At 47.8% G+C, this 19,083-nt stretch overlaps 2 protein-coding genes across 5 annotated transcripts in view; one reads left to right on the top strand and one right to left on the bottom strand.

Annotated features, from left to right (window-relative positions):
* CYFIP2 (cytoplasmic FMR1 interacting protein 2) overlaps positions 1–19,083 on the bottom strand; it is a 49,962-nt gene that overhangs the window by 15,387 nt on the left and 15,492 nt on the right. For 3 of the 4 annotated variants that reach the window (XM_039701407.1, XM_039701412.1, XM_039701408.1), the window contains exons 10-23: positions 18,412–18,503; positions 15,558–15,675; positions 14,022–14,141; positions 13,580–13,705; positions 12,508–12,674; positions 12,077–12,224; positions 11,594–11,747; positions 10,914–11,070; positions 10,103–10,199; positions 9,474–9,550; positions 8,526–8,634; positions 8,056–8,175; positions 7,217–7,416; positions 6,650–6,737 (exon numbers count right to left, since the gene is read on the bottom strand). In XM_039701407.1, the coding sequence (XP_039557341.1) occupies positions 6,650–6,737; positions 7,217–7,416; positions 8,056–8,175; positions 8,526–8,634; positions 9,474–9,550; positions 10,103–10,199; positions 10,914–11,070; positions 11,594–11,747; positions 12,077–12,224; positions 12,508–12,674; positions 13,580–13,705; positions 14,022–14,141; positions 15,558–15,675; positions 18,412–18,503 (1,773 nt within the window). The remainder of the gene's footprint in view (positions 1–6,649; positions 6,738–7,216; positions 7,417–8,055; positions 8,176–8,525; positions 8,635–9,473; positions 9,551–10,102; positions 10,200–10,913; positions 11,071–11,593; positions 11,748–12,076; positions 12,225–12,507; positions 12,675–13,579; positions 13,706–14,021; positions 14,142–15,557; positions 15,676–18,411; positions 18,504–19,083) is intronic. The other variant, XM_039701411.1, reaches the window with a different exon arrangement.
* On the top strand, positions 3,835–6,617 carry FNDC9 (fibronectin type III domain containing 9). Its single transcript, XM_039701413.1, has 2 exons — positions 3,835–4,136; positions 5,163–6,617. Exon 2 carries the CDS (start codon positions 5,170–5,172, stop codon positions 5,830–5,832), a length of 663 nt encoding a protein of 220 aa, XP_039557347.1. The 5' UTR covers positions 3,835–4,136; positions 5,163–5,169; the 3' UTR covers positions 5,833–6,617.

Genomic DNA, 19,083 nt, shown 5'->3' with positions numbered 1-19,083 from the left:
AGACAGATTTTTTTCCCCTATGAGCACTTGCTTTAAATGAAGCTTATTAAGAAAAGCAGGAACTGAAGCATCTGAGTTTAAGGGCAGATGGAAAAGACACGGAAAAGATCCTTTTTGCATCCTGCAAAGCTTTACATCAGCCTCTACTTAACAGACAACCCATGGATCTGTGCCAAGGGTAAGAATCTGACACTGGTCTAGGGAGCATGGTACCCAGGACATTGCCCCCAAAAATTCTTAGCAGCAGAGAACAGAAAGTGATTTCCAGGAATGTACTCTATCAGTGTCATCTTGGAAACATGGAAATTGCTGCAACATTTCATTACTGGAACATTTACAGGATCCATTTGGTGTGAGGCAAAGAGAAGTAGGGGGAATGAATTCACTTGTGTGCTCTGCAGAGAACTACTGAGAATCAGATTTAGCTGAGACACCACATGCTCAGAGAGGGCTCTGCAATGGGAGTGTTGGCATCACAACTCAGCCCAGCAGAGGGGCTGCACTCTCCCCCCATGACATCTCCCTTTCAGCCTCAGGGAATAGCAAAAAAGCCACCCTGGAAACGATCCTGGCACGTAGTCCCCCTTCCAGCAAAATACAGATTAACCCCAGGCTCATGCTTACCTACAGGTGAAACAAAGATAAGGAAACAAATTAGACTGAATCCCAAATGCCTCCCTGTGGATACTGCAGACATATTACACAGGGATCCCCTTTCCTGCCAGCAGTGGAGCCAAGGCAGTGACGGGATGAAGGCACTGAGGAGGTTTGGGTGAAAGGGAGCAAGGGCTGGAGTAGCAGAACAGGGCAAAATTTTGTCTTTGCTCCACCACTGCTGCAATACCCCCAGCTGGAGGCTCCTGTCATCCTTCACTCCTGCCTCCCTCCACAAAGTTTACTTTTAACACTTCATCTGAGCTGCTAATGGCTTACAAAGTCATTGGCTAAAAACTGGAAAAGCATTTTCTTTTGCTCTCAGCTATAGAATTTCACCAGTGTACTGACCACGCTTTCACAGACATGTCAGTTATTTTAATCAATTAATTCTCCCTCATTTTGTCACAGCCCTACAGATCTGGTCCAGCAGGTTGTTACCTGCTGTAATTCCTAAGTGCTCTTTGAACCAGCAGAAATAAGGCACAGCTAGAAAGTCCCCTATTTTCTGTGAAATGTAATTTCACCTCTTGTTCCTGGTAGGTGCAAATAGCCCTGAAACACAATATTAAGTGCAGAAAGACTGCCTTGGAGGCCCATTTACAATAAGCAAGACCTTTCTCTCCCATCAAAACTTAAAAAAAAAAAAAGAAAAAAAGGGCCCTGAGTATGTGAGTATGTGTCAGAGTTAAGAATTATTTAGGCAGGCAGAAGCCTACTTTCAAAGGTCCTTGGATACCAGCTCTTAAGAGAACTGAGCACCTCAATTAGGCTTCTGTCTGCATCCTCAGATAACCAAGTCTTTAAAAATTTGGTAGAGACAGACCCAAGGCCACCCTGATACATTTGAAAAACTGCAATGTGGTTTTTTTTTTGTTTTTTTTTTGAAGAGTGTTTCTGTTTAGACACCAGGTAATGCCCAACCTGGAACATCTGCCAAGTGGCCAGCATGACCACCCCAGAGGGAAGGCAGTGCTCCAGGGCCCCAGCCCAGCCACACTCCCAAAGGTTTTGCTGCTTTAACTTTTGCAAGGCACTGTCCCAGCCCTAGGTGTCCAAGTGCTGCAGGGATGATCCAAGTGGCCCAGAGATGGCTCTTTCCACCTTCCTTCCACACCTCCCTGTAGTCTCCTTTACCCTGTTACTTCCCCAGACTTAGCACACTAGCTCATCTTAGATTGGGGGAATAAAAAAATCCTTATTGCAGTGGGCTCAAGAATCCACATTCATTTCTGGAGCCCTCTTTGCTATTCCATGGCCAGGTGACTTCTGTCTGTGCATGTGCCTTGTTCCCCTGGGATGGGCTACCACCACTGGTACCAGCTGTGCTGCAGCTGCTCAGGTTTTTCCCACAGCAGGGCTGATATTCGGCTGCCCAGGCAGCCAGCAGCTGGTGCTGCTGCAAGCCCCCACCTGGCAGCACTCCCTCACTCCTCAGCGGGATAAAGGGGCTGGAGAGCTTCTCCCTTGAGTGGGGGTCTCAGCAATTAGCCTGATTGGGAGAAGAGGCATTTTAGGATGTGCACTGGCTGCAGATGAGCGGGATGATTCACGCCTGCCTGTCTGCAGGATGAGGTGGGTTCATGGAGCTCTCTGCAGAGCCATACAGTGCACTAACAGCAGGCTTGTGTCTAATAATAATGCTCTGCCAGCAATTAAAAATATAACTCCATTTAAGGGTGAGATACACAGCTTGGGGTAGAGACTGTAGGATGTAAAAAATGACACCAGTGGGTATTTTAAGACAAAGCAGCTGAAGGCACAAGCTGGTTGCACAGCACAGCACAGCTCACTCCCCCGTGCTCAGTGGCCACTTCTGACCCCTCAGAGGACCAAAGCAAAAGCCTGACCCTGACACTTCCTGTGAGCAGCAGCTGCTGGAGACACTGGGGAGGTTTGCCCCATCCTTGGTTTGGGGCCAAATGGGCAGGTTTTGGGGATGGGATGCTGGGATTTGCAGAATGGGGCAGAGCTCCCAGTGTCCCACAGAGCCCACCCCGCACCCAGGTCTCAGGGACAGCCATCTGTAATTGTGAGTGTGTGGGCAAGGCCCCAGCATTGCTTTAGGAGCTCAGGAGGTTACCAGCAATGCTCTGGAGAAGCTTTAGCAACAAATGGAGCAAATCAAACCCCAGTCCTATTTCCATGTCTTTGACCTTGCTGTTGGCCATCACTCAGACCTGTCTGAGCTCACCTGAGGAAAGGCAGGGAGAGTTTTATCTGATAAAATTGAGCAGAGGGGGATAATAGATAGTACTGATTGTTACAGAATTCCCTTGGAAAAATGAAGAGCTAATGAAAAAGCAATATACTCAGAGACAAAAAAAGAACTTGCACACAGCCCAAGACAAGCCAGGGCTCCCAGCCAACCTAATTTCAGTGCAACAGCTGAGAGTGACTTAGAAGTGGAATGAGTAACTCCAGACACATCAACACTTCTGGGAAAGTTCCTCTTGAGTACATTTTGGCTTTAGGGAGGAGCAAGTCACTTGTTCAGAGCCTCTCCCTACCAGGCCCATCTGTCCCCTCCTGGCCACAGGCTCGACCTGCTCCCCTGACAGCACAGGCACTGGCTTTGCCTCTCCCTCCTGCCCTCCCACCAGACCGACAGAGGACATCCCCAAGCTGTCTGTAAATCAGAGGCACTCAAAGAAGAGCGGGTCTTAATCCCATGCAGTTCAGCAGGAGGTCAAAATCTTTGCAAACCCAATTCCTACTCTCATCACACAGCTTAGAAAATATTAAAAGGCTACTGGAAGTTGCAGCACCATCAGGGATCAAAATGTACTGCTTATGGCTCTGAGTTAAATCAGTAGTTTACCAAACCCAATTCCTACTCTCATCACACAGCTTAGAAAATATTAAAAGGCTACTGGAAATTGCAGCAAAATGTACTGCTTATGGCTCTGACTTAAATCAGTAGTTTAAGTGTGCAAGAAATCACAGAATTAAAGACAAAAAGTCTCTGAGTCAAGGGGAACCAGGTCAGGATCCCAGATTTCACACCATGTGTCTGTAACCCCACACCCTGCTGGGCTCAGTGATGCTCTTGCTGGGTGACTGTGGATACAGGGAAAAAATAAAACCCAAGTAAGCCAGCAAAAATACCTATCTGGCTTGGTTTTTTCCTGCCTCGTGATGCTCTTGCTGGGTGACTGTGGATACAGGGAAAAAAAAAAAAAAACAAATAAGCCAGCAAAAAAACCTACCTGGCTTGTTTTTTTCCTGCCTTGGAGACACACACTTCTCCCAGGCAGAAGCTTTTAGGGATAACATTCCCAAATCACTCGAAGATGCCTGCCCATCCTTCCCCATTGGTTGCCATGGTGAGAGATGACGGAGCCCGAGCTGGGTATAAACGAGGGAGTTCAGGGAAGGGATTTAGCAGAGGCAGGAGGGAGGTGAGTGCTGGCAAGACACTGCCTGAGGCCACTCCATCACCAGAGCTGTCACCTCTGTCACCAGCGAGGACCTGGCTGGAGGTAAGTGCTGGCTCTGGGAGGGCTCAGCATGGGCATGTGCAGCCTCGTGTAAGGACAGATTAGCAGTCATTAGAGTGAGCTTATTCTTGAGTGAATGAAAGGAAAGTTAGTTATTGTTAGAGAGAGAGGAAAAAGGAAAGAATAAACCAGCTCAACTGAATGGAGGTGCTGCTCTGAGCACTCTCTGGCCAGCAGAGAGAACCCTGCAGCAAGGCTCAGAGAGTGCACTGGGGATCTAAAGGAGTGATGTGCTCAAGTAATTTGTGGCTGTTGCTAAACAGCCACACAGCTCAGAGAGTATTAAAAAACTACAGGACCTTGTACCATCAGGGATCATCATATACTACTCACTGGCTCTGGCTCAAATCAGTTTAAATGTTTAAATTTGTTAGGCAGGCAGTGTCTTTTTTCTGTCTTTGTTCTTACTATTCATATATTTGTGTTTCCCTAAAGGCACTGCTTTTATATTTCACCAACCTACAGATTTCACATTTAAGATGCTGATATTGCAGTGTGAGATGCTGCAGGAACAGAAAGAGTTTAGCAAGAAAGGTAGAAAAAATGCAGTGACAACTTAAAACAGTGAATTAACCATTATGGAGCTTTCTAAATGGCATTTAGGCATAAAATCAAAATATCTGTTGATTGGCAGCTTCACAAGGCAAGCTGGAGCTAGTTTAATCATCACTTTATGCTAATCACACTCACAGTATCATTTTTATTTTGTGGGAAACAAAAAGCTAAAATAGTTTCTGATACAGAAAAGCAGCCACAGAGATTTTTAAAGAAATATAACTGGAGCAAAAAGTATACCCTGTCCTCCAACTGGATGTTTTTGTTATGAAGCAGAGCGATACAGTAGTCTGGGCAACAGCAGGATTTGTCTTTTGTAATTGTAGCATGTAACCTAAGTGAGCCAGGATAGTCTGAGTCCAATCTAAGGGAGAGTAAGGAAAAACTTCATCCATGTCCTTTGAGCCTTGACACGAATCAGAAACCTGAGCGTCTCCCCGCATCTGCTTTCAGGGGCACGATGAACATCGAGGTGCACAACATCACTTACACCAGTGCCACCGTGTCCTGGGCCATGAGCAGCCCCTGCCCAGAGAACTACTACCACGTCATGTACCGCCCCAACTGGAACAGCGTCTTCGCCGGCTACCTGCGGCAGAACTTCCACCGCGAGGAGCGCGTGCCGCACCCCCTCAGCTCCCTGGTGCTGCACCGCCTCACGCCCTCCACCATCTACGTCCTCTGCATCACCTGCAAGAACTCCTACCCCTCCAGCAACCACTGCACCACCTTCCACACGCTGGACAAAATCCCCCTGGTTTTCGGCGGCTCCAAGCACGAGCCCACCACGTCGGTGTGGATGGTGAGCAGCCTCCTGCTGCTCTGCTTCCTCGCCCTCCTGGCCTACGGCTGCCTGCAGTTCTGGTCTGCACGCTGCCACTGGGCTGCCAGGCTGAAGCACCCCGACAGCAACCCTGAAGAAGTGGGGGAAGGAAGTGGCTCACCAGAGGAGGCACTGAGTGATGGACTGAGAGAGGAGCTCCTGGAAGTGCCCATGACCACCGTGCTAATGAGGAGCTCCAATTTCATCAAGGAGAGCCCGTATAACTCCCCTCACTGCTTTTTTTCTTATAAAAACAGCGATGATAAAAGGGCCATCCTGCCACAGCATGGCCTTCAATGAAAGCAAAAGGAAACAAAATCTTGCTTAGAGGTTTGGTTTGTCCTGCTCTTCCCCAGCTCTTGCCAAGAGGACTGTCTGTGTGTCCATGGCAGCTGTCTGTCCCAGGGTAGAACATGAGGCATAGACATTGGTCACAGGGAGAAAGATTTTTAAGTGACAAATATACTCTAATTTGCTGAAGATTTTTGAGAAAGAAAACAGGTCAGCTCTCTGGGAACAGCCAGGCTTGGCAGACTGTAGTGTCATTAGCTCATGTGCATCAGTGCTGTAGGTTCACCTCAGAGTCATCAATCAATGTGCATAAGAAATAAACTCCACTCAAGTAGTTTCCCACTTGAGTGCCCCTCCACTAGCATCACAGCCCAAGCCTTTGTAATGCCTGCATAAACAGTCATTGCAGCCTGAGAAAAAAGCTTTTTGTCAGTATTAAGTAGTGCACACACAAGTACTTTAGTAATTCCCATTTTGAACAGAAAATGGGATTCCTGAAGTGGTACCTTGCTTGGGGAGCATCACTGCATCAGAGCACCAACTTGCTCACTTCCCTGTGCATTTAGATGGATTTGACTCAGTCTCAGTGCCAACACAAGAAACAGCAGTGCTGACACCCCTTAACATGGGCAGTTTATGGAGAAGAATATGGAAAAGCAACAGCACACTGAATCTGCTTCTTGCATGTCTGTCTGGTTGCACACAGTGATGTGACCCTGCTCATTCACACCCACCACTCTGTAAATGAACCAGTCCTTGCATTTCTTTCTCTTCATAAATAAATATTTCCAACACCCACTCTGGCTGTTGTGGCTCATTTACTGACCTTGGACCCGTAGAGGTAATAGGGCTGGACGTTGGCTGGCTTGTCCCGCTGGGGCTCCTGTGTGAAGGGGATTGCTGTCCTCACAAACCTGCAGCAGGCATGGGAGATGAGGAGGGAAGTGGTCAGAGCCTGGTTAACTGACACACACGGGGCATGGTCTGGGATGACCTGCAGTTGCAGGCTAGTTAGAATTTATCACTTGAGCTACACCAACAGGAATGCAAAATTCTGCCACAATCTGTTGGTGGTGTAAAACCTACCAAAACGGGGATTTCATCTCATTTCTGGCAGGCAAGAAAACAGTACCTGAGCAGCTACCGGAGCTCTCCCGCTGAGCAAACCAACCCTCAGCCACTTAAATTACCATCTAACTGCTGCTTGAATTTGTTACTAACACTTTCAAGAAAGACCAAAGGAAGATGATGTGTTTCAAATTCATTTCAAGAGTAACTGCTGCATCCCACAGGGAGCACAAACCTCTCCACAATACACATCAATTTTACGTGGCAGGTTTGACGTCTGGAAAGAAAAGCAAGGTCTCCAGGTGGCCTTGCTTTCCCTCCTCACCTGTTGGTGGATCCGTTGTAGCAGTAGTTGGGCAGGAAGTCGAAGTTGAGCTCCCAGAAGACGTGCAGGGTGATGCGCCCATAGGGCGCGGACACGTTGTGGTTGGCCTCGCGGAACATGGCATCGAAGCTGTCCAGAGTCATGTGCTTGCACAGCAGCCTGTGAGTCAGGCGATTGATTTCCAAGAGCCACTCCAGCTCCTGCAGCACATAAAGCAGCAGAAAATGCAATGTATTGCAACAGAAGCAGCTGATTTAATTGCCAGGGGAGTGGTTTTTTATCCACACGCACACAGAACTAAAGACATCAGTTTAACTCAGTGGTCAAGGCCAAGTGCACTGCCACTCAAGGGGGTCCTGGTCCAGTATTTTGTGAACCTGCAGGAAGCAAAATTAATTTGTTCCCCGCTGAGCACTGGCTGGCTTTCACCTCAGAATCCTCCAAAGGTGGAAACTGGCAATTTTACACCGCTTGACTCTGATGCTCCTGTAGCATATCAAAGACAGAAAACCCTGTACACACACAACAATGTCACAGGCACTGTCATCCAACTGGGAATTAAAGCAAGATTTCCATCTCCCAGTTTACAGCACTCTTTTATATGAGCTCTGCAAAGTCCAACTGCTGTCACCATATGATTTACACAGATACTTAATGGTCTGATAATAATGCAATTAAAGCTGCATAAATAGAAACAGTAAAGACTCAGCAGCATAAAGGAAGATACATGAGTGGTTGAAACCTACTGCAGGGAACTCAAAACAGCAGACAGGTGACTGTGCATCCACAGCAGTGTATTAGTCTCCCTGTTCATAGTCAGAGCCAATAAAAGTTCTTACCACGATGGATGTCAGGTCCTCGCTCTCGAAGCGGCTGATGGCCTGGTCCAATGATTTGTACATGGCTGCAGAGATGCGCTGGGTAATGAGCCTGTTCAGGTCGATTGATCTGCCCAGCAACTAGCAAAAGAAAAGATTTGTATGTTATATGGGAAAAAAGTATTTTATTTCTTACTCAACACACAAATTAAAACCAAACCTTGAAGTCTGCTTAAATGTGAAAATGGTGGTGCAAGTGCCTTGGTTGAGTGCAGATTACTTAAGAAGGAACAAGGGAAATGTGAAGCATAACATTTTATTTCTTACTCAACACACAAATTAAAACCAAACCTTGAAGTGTGCTTAAACGTGAAATGGTGGCGCAAGTGCCTTGGTTGACTGCAGATTACTTAAGAAGGAATGAGGGAAACATAAAGCATAAGTCATTTTTGTGTCATGATGAACACTGGAGTCTGCTGCTTGCACTGTACCTGGACGTGCCTCTGCTTGAGCAGCGTCTCGTAGCGGTTGGATGGTGGGTATGGAATGATCACCCCGTAGTTCTTGCACTCAGCCCGGAAACGTTTGTCCAGCAAAACACTGAAAAGGGAAGTAGCATTAGGAAAATAGAAATGTACACTATCAGCTTCTCTATGAGTCTTTCCAGAGTTGTTTTAGCCCATTTAATCTTGGCTCTGAATTCCAAGAAATATCTGCACACTAAATCACAGAAAAGTAGTTGTTATCTTGGGGACTGCCCTGCTTGTCTTTTGTGGCTAAAACATTCAAAAAGATAAAAAAATGTGCTGAAAGATATCAGTGCCAGGTACTGGGTGGCTCCCCTGGTGTGCTCCCTCCTTGAAGATCTGCTGTGGGAACATTTGGTTGGTGATGGTGATTGTCCTCCTTCTCTAAGGCCAAATGTAACCTAGAGACAGAACTTGCAGTCACATGGAAGACTTGGTTCACTTTGGGGTCATGAGATTTCATCCATGCCCTTTAAATTGGTAAGGAGGATATGCCACAAAGGTTCTATCTCCCCAAAGGGAGAGCAAGTCCTGCTGCTTTACTAGGGTGAGGACAAGTGCATATTCCTGTTTTGTACAGATGGGAGGCTTCCAGTCCTCTGCCTGGTACAGAAACAGAAGTCAAGCGAGGACATGCCTGTAATAAGCTCAGTTTGCTTTTCTGCTGCTCTCACAAACTGTACTCTGACTGCTACTCCAGATGCCAATTATTATTTTTTCACTTTTAACTGTGGCTCCTTAATTAATTTTCCCCATCTACATTGGTCTGACGTGGACAGCTAGCTCTGGGGGACAGGGATGATCTATGTGTTATCTTCTTGCTGTGGCTGCTCCCTGAGGGAAATCTTTTGGTTAACAGCAATTTGGATGCAGAGATATCATCAGTCACCATCAGCAGTCAGGCTCTCCTACCTGCCAGCCATCGCTTTGTAATAGGCAAAGATCTGATCTGCCAGCTTGTACACAAATTGATCAAAGCACAAATTCACCTGGGGGAGAAAAAACAAGACTTGGTGAGGGTGTCACCAGCACAGAGCAGCTCCTTCCTACGCACGCAAGATCAATACAACCCAACACAGATCCTTCATTTAATACAAACATATATTAAAGGTCACACTATCTTAAAACCACACTGCGATTCTCACAGTGCTGAAGGTAAGCAGAAAATTGCAGTTACATTTCTCTCTTTATAGTTTCTGCATGTTCTTACAGGTCCTGGTCCCCCACCCTCAATCACCCTTCCCTCTCAGGGAGTTTCTCATTTTCCTCTGATGTCTCAAACCCTCTGCTCATCAGACTCTGCCATGTCCCCAGCGTTTGACAGCTTTTGGCTTCCATGACTCTTTACAGATACAGCTGAGCTGAAGCCCTTAATCAGGAGAGTCTGCAGGGTCTCTGGAAATGTTGATCTTTTTGAAAACTTCTCAGTCTGATGGGATATTTCTTTTAGGTGAAAGGTGCCTATAACAAACTGCTGGGTCAGACAGGGCAGTGCGACCCCAGTGAGCTTTTTCCATACAATAAAGATGATGAGAACTTACTTCAGCTTCAATTTCATCATACAGGAACTGCTTTTTGAACTTGGTCAAAGCATAGTATGCACTGTCATTGTAGAGGTCCAGGGGGTACAGCACATACCTGAGGGCAAGAACACAGACCACATCTAAAATTGGCTTTGGAGCTTATCAGCATAAACTGCAGCCAGTGCATGTCATGCCCTGCCTGATGTATAAAAAATGGCTTGTCTCTGACTTCATGCTTATCACTGCCACCCCCTGCAGCCCCTCAAATAATCCCTCTTTACCCCTGGCTTCTGCCGGAAGCAGCTACAACCAACCTGGAAGTGAGCTAATTATGAGTTGTTCAATCAACACTTGCTTCTTCTCTGCCTTTAAAAAAGCCTCCAGAGAGTGCTCTGACAATGCCCATACAACCAAGTTTTCCTAACAAGGAAAACATTATGAAGATGTTTACACTTGCAGAACAGCAATTCCTCTCGTAATTTATCCCACATACAAAAGAAAGTTGAGGTGGCTTAGCCTGGGCCCACCCCCTTTGGTGACACATCTGTCTCAGTGCTGCGTGCAGGTGACAGTGCCACAGTGTCCTGCCCACATCCCAACAGTTGCCAGCTGTTGTTTATGACACATGAAGAAGTGCCAGTGCCAGGAAGTCACCCCTGTGTCTGCTAACGAGGTGCTCACACAGCACCATTCATGTGACAGCAGAGCAAGGAACATCTATTTACCTCCCACGACAGAAAGACTGCTCATCACCAGCCCACCCTTCTTCCTGAACAAAATCCCAAACCCCAGCACGTGCATGGTCCCAGCAGAGCCCATCAGCTCTTACTCCATCATGGAGGGTTCTTTGGTTTCCAAAATGTGGTCTGTGAGGATCCAGGGCATGGACATCTCGATGGGGAACTGGATGCGGCGGCCCATGGTCAGCTCCAAGAAAAACTCCCGGAACCAGAGCTGGGACAGGTCACAGCACTGCTGCAGAGCTTCTGGAATGCACAGAGGATCCATGTTACCCCCCTGGGGATGGCAGTGAGGGCACGACACAGGAGGCAGCTGCTGCAGCCTTGCTTTTGGGTACAGAACATTTTTCTAGGATGTCTCTGGTTTTAAACCCAGACCATGGCCATGCTGCCTGAGAGCTTGGTAAAGCAAGAAGAAGGAAGGGATCAGGGATCACCCCTTTTGCTCTAGAGGGCCAGTGAGAACACTGGAATGGCTCAGAGTAACTCTGGAAGACTTCTTCTGTGTCCAGTGGCTCAGTTTGTCTGGGACAGAAGGAAAACCCAGTCCTAGAAAATAAACTCCCACCTGCAGCTATTTGCTCTGCTGACAGCCCTGTTCACATAATGACTACTGCACAGAAGCATGCCTGAACCAGGCAGAAGTAGGACATTTGGGAAAAATCAAGGAAAATCTTCTGCATAGGTCAATGAGGAGCAAAGCTGATCTGCTTTTGTCTTTCTGAGCATGCAAGGGCTGGGTTCAAGCCTCCCCCTGCCATAATCTCACCGCTGATGTTGAGAAGGTGGGTGAAGAAGAAGGACTGCTTGTGGAACTCCTCAATGGCCAAGACTATTGGCCCATCCAAGCTGCTCCTCAGAGTCTTCTTCGAGCCACTCTTGTCTGCTATGAGGGACTCCAGCATGGTCCTCACCATGTAAAGCTTTGAAAAAAAGGTGACATGCAGTTACCACTCTCCAGACACCATCACACATGGCCTTGGTGTTCTGGGAACAAAAAATAACATTTCTCCAAGGTGATGACCACCCTCTGCACAAATAAGCCACTATCCTTCAGAGTTAATTAAGCACCTGAAAGAAGAGGCTTTGGGAATTATACAACAAATTAGGCACCAAAGCAACATTTAACACACAAAAGCATGAAGACTTCGTGGAACAGAGCACAGAAACAACTCCTAACCCACAGGGTGGGAGACTCCTACATGGCTCTAAGACCATGAATTCCCCACACAGGAGACAGACATTCACATACCTGTGTGCTTGATGGTCCTACTGCTCGTCGTGGGACTTTAATATCAAATCCACCTTTGGGATCCTTCTCCCCTCTGAGGCAAGGATCATTTGGAGGCTCCCGACCTCCCTCCCAGTCACAGATCGTCTTCCGAATTGCCTGAAGGACACTGGAGTGGGGGAGAGGGAGAGCAGTGCTTAAGCTTGATTTTACTTCAAGATAAAAATACCTATGGCTGTGCACACATGAGAGGGAAGGTACCTGAGGTGGGATCATACACAGCTGCTGTTGCTGGGATGATGACCAAAAGTTACCTCCGGAGGAGCTGCTGGCCAAGGACTGCTGGCTGCTTGTGTACTGGAGCGTACACAGGCCCACGTGCTTGTGCATGACAAAGTGCAACAACACTAATCAATATATGGGTTTTGCACTGCATTGAGGGACAGACTGACCTGATCAGAACGTTCTTCTTCTTCCTGACAGCCTGTCGGAGAGGCTCCCTCAGGGTCACCTGGGCAAAGTCCTGCAGCGCCGCGTAGATGGTGTTGCGGATGGCCTGGTTGAAGACACTCTCCATCCGCCCCATCAGCACTTGCAGGCCTTTGATCATGGCAATCACCTGAAGAAAAGGTTAAACACAGATGTATCTGCTGTTTTTCCATTGTGTGAAGAGGACTGTAACTCCAGCACTGAGAGAATTTGTGACTGAATTAATTCTACTCAGCTAACATAGGCCCAGTGATCAGGCAGCTAATATTTGGGTGTCAGCTGTTTTACAGGTCACAAGAAGCTGAGGAAAGCGTTTATACCACCAGTTAATTGCAAATGGCCCCCATCCCTTGTTTCTACTCCTGATCCCTTGGTATCTTTAATACCACACAATCCAAGGAAACTGCACATGCTTCACGTGTGGGTGCAGCTTGCACAGGGCTGCATCTGCACAGGGCACAGCCTTCCCTGCCCAGCAGCACAGTGGAGGAAGCCATAAGGCAACATCCAAACCACCCTGGACAGTGTAAGGCAGGAGGAAGGTGAGGGCCTCCCAGAGCCTGGCTCAGAGGACTGTTCCCACTGTTCACAGACAGCCAAGCTGAGAGTTGACGTGTCCTGGGGACTGGCTGAGCATCTCTTGTGTTTGTACAGCTCCTGGATGCAGCTGCTGCTCTTGCTCCAGACCACACTGCTCCACAAGGCCCCTGGGCTCTGGGTTTGTGTGGCAACATCTTGGGAGCAGGAGGTTACAGGGGTGACTTCTGTGAGAGGCTGCTGGAAGCAGCTTCTCATGTTCCCCCCCCAAACAAACGTCCAATGAAACCATCAGCTGGCTCCATGACAGACTCAGGGCTGGCCAGGGGCAATTTAAAGGCCAGATTAAGGGACCCTTAATCCCTTAACATGGGTCACAGGGATGAGGAACTGGCAGAGTATGGTGAGAACACTCTTCCATTCTCTTTCCCTGGCCTGAGGAACATGGACAGGAAACCAGCCTGGACTGGCCCTGACTCTTGTGCAAGCGGCACCTACTTCCACAAAGGCAAACTTCTCCTCACTGGTGTAGTTGTACCGGGTGGCTCTCTCATATTCTTCAGCTGTTCCTGGGCAATCCTTGTTACAGAATTTATCTGTGGGATGAACCAGCTTCCAAGAGTACTAGAAGATGGAAAGAGACCATGTCAACATTGCAATGAGGAAGAAGATAGGTTAGAAAGACTGAATTAGGCCATATGCCAAAAACCATTCTCTAGACATCACTACAGTTTGACATTCTTGGCTTTGTTATCACTTAGTGAATTGGTTTTCTTTATCTGGGAGGCTGCCAGTCATACCAGGCATTTGACAACCATGAACTTGTGTTAAGATGTGGTCAAAACTTTGCAAATTAAGAAATTCCATCATCATTTGAGTTAGTTTTAGTTGCTCCCAGACTCATCCCAAACTGCTTTCAGTGATGCAGGGATGCACTCACCACTTCCATGACGTGGGCACTCCACTTGGACAGCAGCTGCAGCCCCCGTAAAGCCAGGTCAAAGAGCTCCCTGTACTCCTCATCTGATTTCTGGCTGTCCAGGCCTGAGCCAGTGACCACCTGGAAGAAATCACATCGTGCTACAATCAGCAACTTGCTGCAGGGGCTTCACTCAGTCAGCAGGTTTCTCTCCCAAATCCTGCCTGAAATGAATTCCTGACCTTATAACCAAGCTAGAATTGAGTAAAGCATATACTGTCCCCCAGGAAAAAGGACCTTGGTAAGGCTCTTTTTACACAGGCAGTCAAATTACTCCCTACAAAAAAACCGAGTCTGACCTGTCATCTCAGAGCAAATAACAAACTGTTTTTATTCCACTTTTCCATTCCTTTTCAATGGTCTAATACTACTGAAATCCTTGAGAATCCTTTACTGATTACAGTTCAAAAAAGATCTTACAAATGCCAAAAAAGAAGTGTGTGAGAATGCTATGATTTGTTAAACTGACACTGATGAATGAGGATCACATGTGCAAAAAACAGTCCCAATGGCATAAGAGAGGGCATGGCATTCAGTAATGAAAAGAACAGGGATGCCTTCGTGAACTTTCCTCAAAGTCCTGACTGATAGGCCTGTGTAATTGAAAAGCCCTATTTGCAAATCATTGGTGTTCTGACTTTTGCCTGATTATAAACATTTAATTGCCAGGGTTTTTTTCTGCTTATTTTCACAAAGCTGTGGTCAAGGAGCAGAAGCTGTTGCTGTAGATCTCCTGGTGCACATGATTTTTACCTGCAGGAGCTTTTCATAAATTGCTTTTTTATTTCTGCATCAACAGTGGTGTGTTCCACCCATGTCTTTAATCCCTCCTCGCTGTACATCTGTGAGAGATCACGGTCCTGCCACATTGCTCTGTCCCAGGCTTGTCCACTAATGGATTCTTTGCTTCTTTTTGCCAGGGTCGGAATTAAATGTGTGAGACAGTATTTCTTGTTAGGACTCAGATGTTTATTAGTTCTTATCTACGTTACAGTCTCATAAACTGAGTTCGGCAGCACTTCACTCTAACAAGCTAAAAATGGAGATGTATCTCTCTACAAGGCCTTTTCAGGATAAACTATCCAATTAAGAAATGACACCTAAATTATTTTTATTTGTAACCCAATAGCCAACCACTCGTGCCCGGCAATGTGGACTTTTTTATCCAATTGCACAAAACCACCCAAACCCATGGAGAAGAAGGTGAAGAAGAAGGAGGTAAAGAAGAAAGACCATCCTCCACCCTAAAACCTCTTTCTTGCTTTATATATTACTGTATTCTAAACCCTTCAACTGTAAGTTTTCCACCACGTGATATCACACACTTCTATTCAAAGTCCACATCCATAACCCCAGTTCTATAATTCCATTTTGGAAGCTTTCTCCATGGCCTCAGGTCAAACGCAGTGTCCTCTTGTTCTGTCAGCACAGAAAGTGTGACATTCTGCCCAGGCAGGTTCCAGCAGTGCCCCCAGCCCTGGCTGCAGCTGTACCCACCTCGCTGTTGCTGTAGCGCGCGAGCTCCGAGATGAAGCGGATGTGGTCGTCTCGGATCTGCACCATCTGCTCACAGATGTTGTACTGGGGGCTGATGCTGCTCTGAGTGCACGTCCACCTGGGCAAAAGAGCAACGGTGTCAAGGACAGGACACAGCTTCCACTCAGACAGCCCAGGGACAGCTGCTCTCTCCGCCTCAGCGTGCTCCAGGCGTGCCACCCTCACGGCAAATGTCAGCCCGTGTCGTCCCTCTGGTGTGTGGGGTCGTCCAGAGTGGTCTCACACAGCAGGATGGGGACACTTGCCTCACCTCTCAGCCTGAATGTGTCTGCTCCATCCACCCTGAAGGCTGCTCTCCATGTGGGCTCACCTACCCCAAGGGCAGAGATGGCAATTTCCCAGGCCACCATGGGACAAGCTTTCAGGGATATATGGACTTCATAATTTGCGTCCTTTCTGCTAAACCTAAGAATAACTATGCCCTTAAAGGTCCTCCCTCCAGGTCTGGGTTGTGCTGCCTTCTCCTGCAAAGAAAAACTCTGCAAAGAAGTTGGTTTTTTGGTTCTGGCTCATGCTACCAGCTCAGTGAACAACCCTGAGTATAAATGATGGGCAGAGTATGATTACCTGAACTAGATTTTCATTTGAATTCACCCATATGTATCATGTGTGTAATGTCATGCTAAAAAAAGGCAGCCAAAGGCACAGTTGTATGAAGGAATGGGACAAACCAGGTCCATTTAATTTAATATCTCCTTTCTCCCTGTAATGTATTAGCCCCAGATATAGAAGCAGAATGGCTCCACCAAAATGTTTTGTGAAACCAATTGTCCATCAGTGAGATTCTTATGTCTTACTCTGTCATCACAATGTAGAAGTTCAGATCATAATTTTTTTTCCCCTAAATGATTGTCCACCTTATGATAGTCCTGTTCTCCAATTTAGGCTGCCCATACAAAAGGAAGGTGAGAAACCTGCCCCTGATATGGACCTACACATATCCCTACACTTAACTGCACTTGTTGCCAGTATTTGTGGTGGTAGAAGGTCCTGGAAATGCTGGGCCACGTCATCCCTTGTGAAATCCATCCTCCCCCAGTCCCCAGTTTGGCTCTTACCCGTTTCCATGTGCTGCCCACTGGACAAGGGGCAGGTTAGCAGGACTGGCCAGGGCTGCCCCAGCCCTCCCTGCCACACACAACCTACTCCACAGTGCAGAAACAAAGCGCCATGCGGGAAAAACACCAATTAATTCCACTTGCACGGAGACAAGGAGGGAGAGAAAGTGACAAAAACAGTATTAGTAAGAAATGGGGATTACATGGAAGCACCTTGGCAGAGTTAGAGCTGGGAGCCCCATGCAATTTGCTGGGAAGGCAAGTGAGTGAGGAAGAAACATTGGTTAGTACGGCACGGCACACAGACCTGGTGAGACAGATTTCAAAGACAGACATTAAAATTGTGCACAGGTAAAACAGCCCATGGGCTACCTCGGTTCTGAGATGAGAAAATGAGGAATGCTGCTGACACATGTTTCGTTGAAATGTGCTTTCTGAATGATTTGGGATAAAAAGGAGCAAATCTTCAGAAAATTTTTCTCTTTTAAAAAAAGTTTTCAAAAATATTCTTTAAATTCACATTACACAGAATCTTTTTTTGCTCAGGAGTTTTGCCATGCTGTTTTCAAACCTCTCCTGAACAATGAATGGGCACTTTTCAACCAGTTTTTGGGAGGGCAGGGGAGGAGGGCTGCTCCTGGCAGGCAGAGAAGCCAGACCCTCCGGGGTGGAAGGGGACGAGCAAACAGAAGCCATGACACTGCAGGTCAATTCCTGTCCTGCTGAAGAGACAGCCCAGCCTGGCTGCTCCTCACAGACACCAGAGAAACCAGATTTCCACCCAAGACAGTCCCACAGGTGGAAGGCACTGCCTGCTGCAAGCCTGGCTGCCACCCACCACAACAGCCAAGCACAGCTCAGACAGGCTGTGCTCACGAAGGGGTGCAAACCTTATTCCAAGGACATCCAAACCTAACAACGATTCTCCTGGCAATCACTGACGTGATGCAGAGCTACAAACACAAGTGGGGCCTCTCACGTGCCTGCTGTGACTGAAACAAACCTGTGGATTCATCTGATGGCAGCAGCAAACTGCCCGTGAGCCCAGGCTGCTCCTGAGCTCTCCACTCCTGCTCTTCTCCCACAATATCCAGAATCACAGAATCATCAAGATCATCAAGTCCAACCTTTGACTGATCACCACCCCATCAACTACACCAGATCACTGAGTGCCACATCCAGTTGTTAGTGCCACATTCAGCCTTTTCCAGTTCATTAATTTCCAGAGCGTCTGAGCCTCTGATTCAATCCTTATGGCTGCCATCCTTCTTCATGAGCCCTGCCTGAGCTAGAGGAGACACCCTGGCTACTGCAGAGATCCACTGCTGTGTTCATGCTCTGGAGGACTTTGTCCTTGGGGTGCAAACTGTGGATTAAAATCTCCCCAGAGCAGGGACACCGCTCACACTCACACAGCTCGCACGCACTCGGCGCTGCCCCCGTCCATGCACAGCCACCCTTCCTTCCTCCTGCCTCGCTGCCAGCCCCCTCCCAGCCCTGCCTGCTCCCAGGGCATGGTTACACAGAGCTTGGGAGCTGGCTGCACCCCCGGGGCCGCCGAGGACATCTCCCCATGCAGGGACAGGGAGGGACACGCGGGCACACAGAGCTGGCACGCCGGACTCACACCTCACGGGGACACACACGGGCACAGGCCTGGCACCCCCGAGGGGCTGCGGCCCCCACGGCCCTCAGGACACACACAGAAGCCAAGAGACATTATGGCAGGCACTCACTTGGATTTGTTCTCCTCATAGTGAGCACTGGTCTTAATGTATCTGGCCAGTTCTATCTGCATATCGCCGAATAAAGGAACCACCTGCAGCTGCTGGAAAAGAAAACAAAAGATGGTTGAAACATGGCAGAGAGAGAGAGAGAGAGAAAGAGAGAGAGCCTGGCCCCAGCACAACACAAGGGACTCCAAAAAGGCATGCTGCACCTCTGAAGCTTTGCAAAGTTCAGGATGTTTGAAGCAAAGTGCAAACCTGGACCCAGGGTCATTTCTCACCTAGGAAATGACTGAGAATGATCACAAGGCTTTCTGTGGGAGGAAATCACTCCCTGCAATTGCTCTGGAGCCCTGGGCTCACTGCTACCAGGCTGGTTATAGCCAGAATGGTTCAGTGCTGTGACCAGCCAGAGGAAAGGCTCTTTTTACAACAAAAAGAGAGAAATGTGGTCCTGAGCAGGCCTTATTGTCTCTCAGCCTAATCCTCTAAGAAAACAGAGGGATGAAGAGCCAGCACGCTGCTATTTTGGACACCCAGGAAGGTGTCAGCTTTCCCCAGGGACTCAGCACTGTGGTTGCTTATGAGTGTCTTAGAACTTCTCCATGAAGAGAAAGACACAGGCAATGTAACATGGCTCTGCTTGCCCTTCACATCTCAGAAGGTTTTGGATGGGAAATA

The sequence above is a fragment of the Passer montanus genome, unplaced genomic scaffold, assembly GCF_014805655.1.
Source record: "Passer montanus isolate IOZ18808 unplaced genomic scaffold, ASM1480565v1 scaffold15, whole genome shotgun sequence".
Classification (NCBI taxonomy): Eukaryota; Metazoa; Chordata; class Aves; order Passeriformes; family Passeridae; genus Passer; species Passer montanus.
Note: the sequence above shows the minus strand (reverse complement) of the source record. Positions and strands in the feature narration are given on the sequence as shown.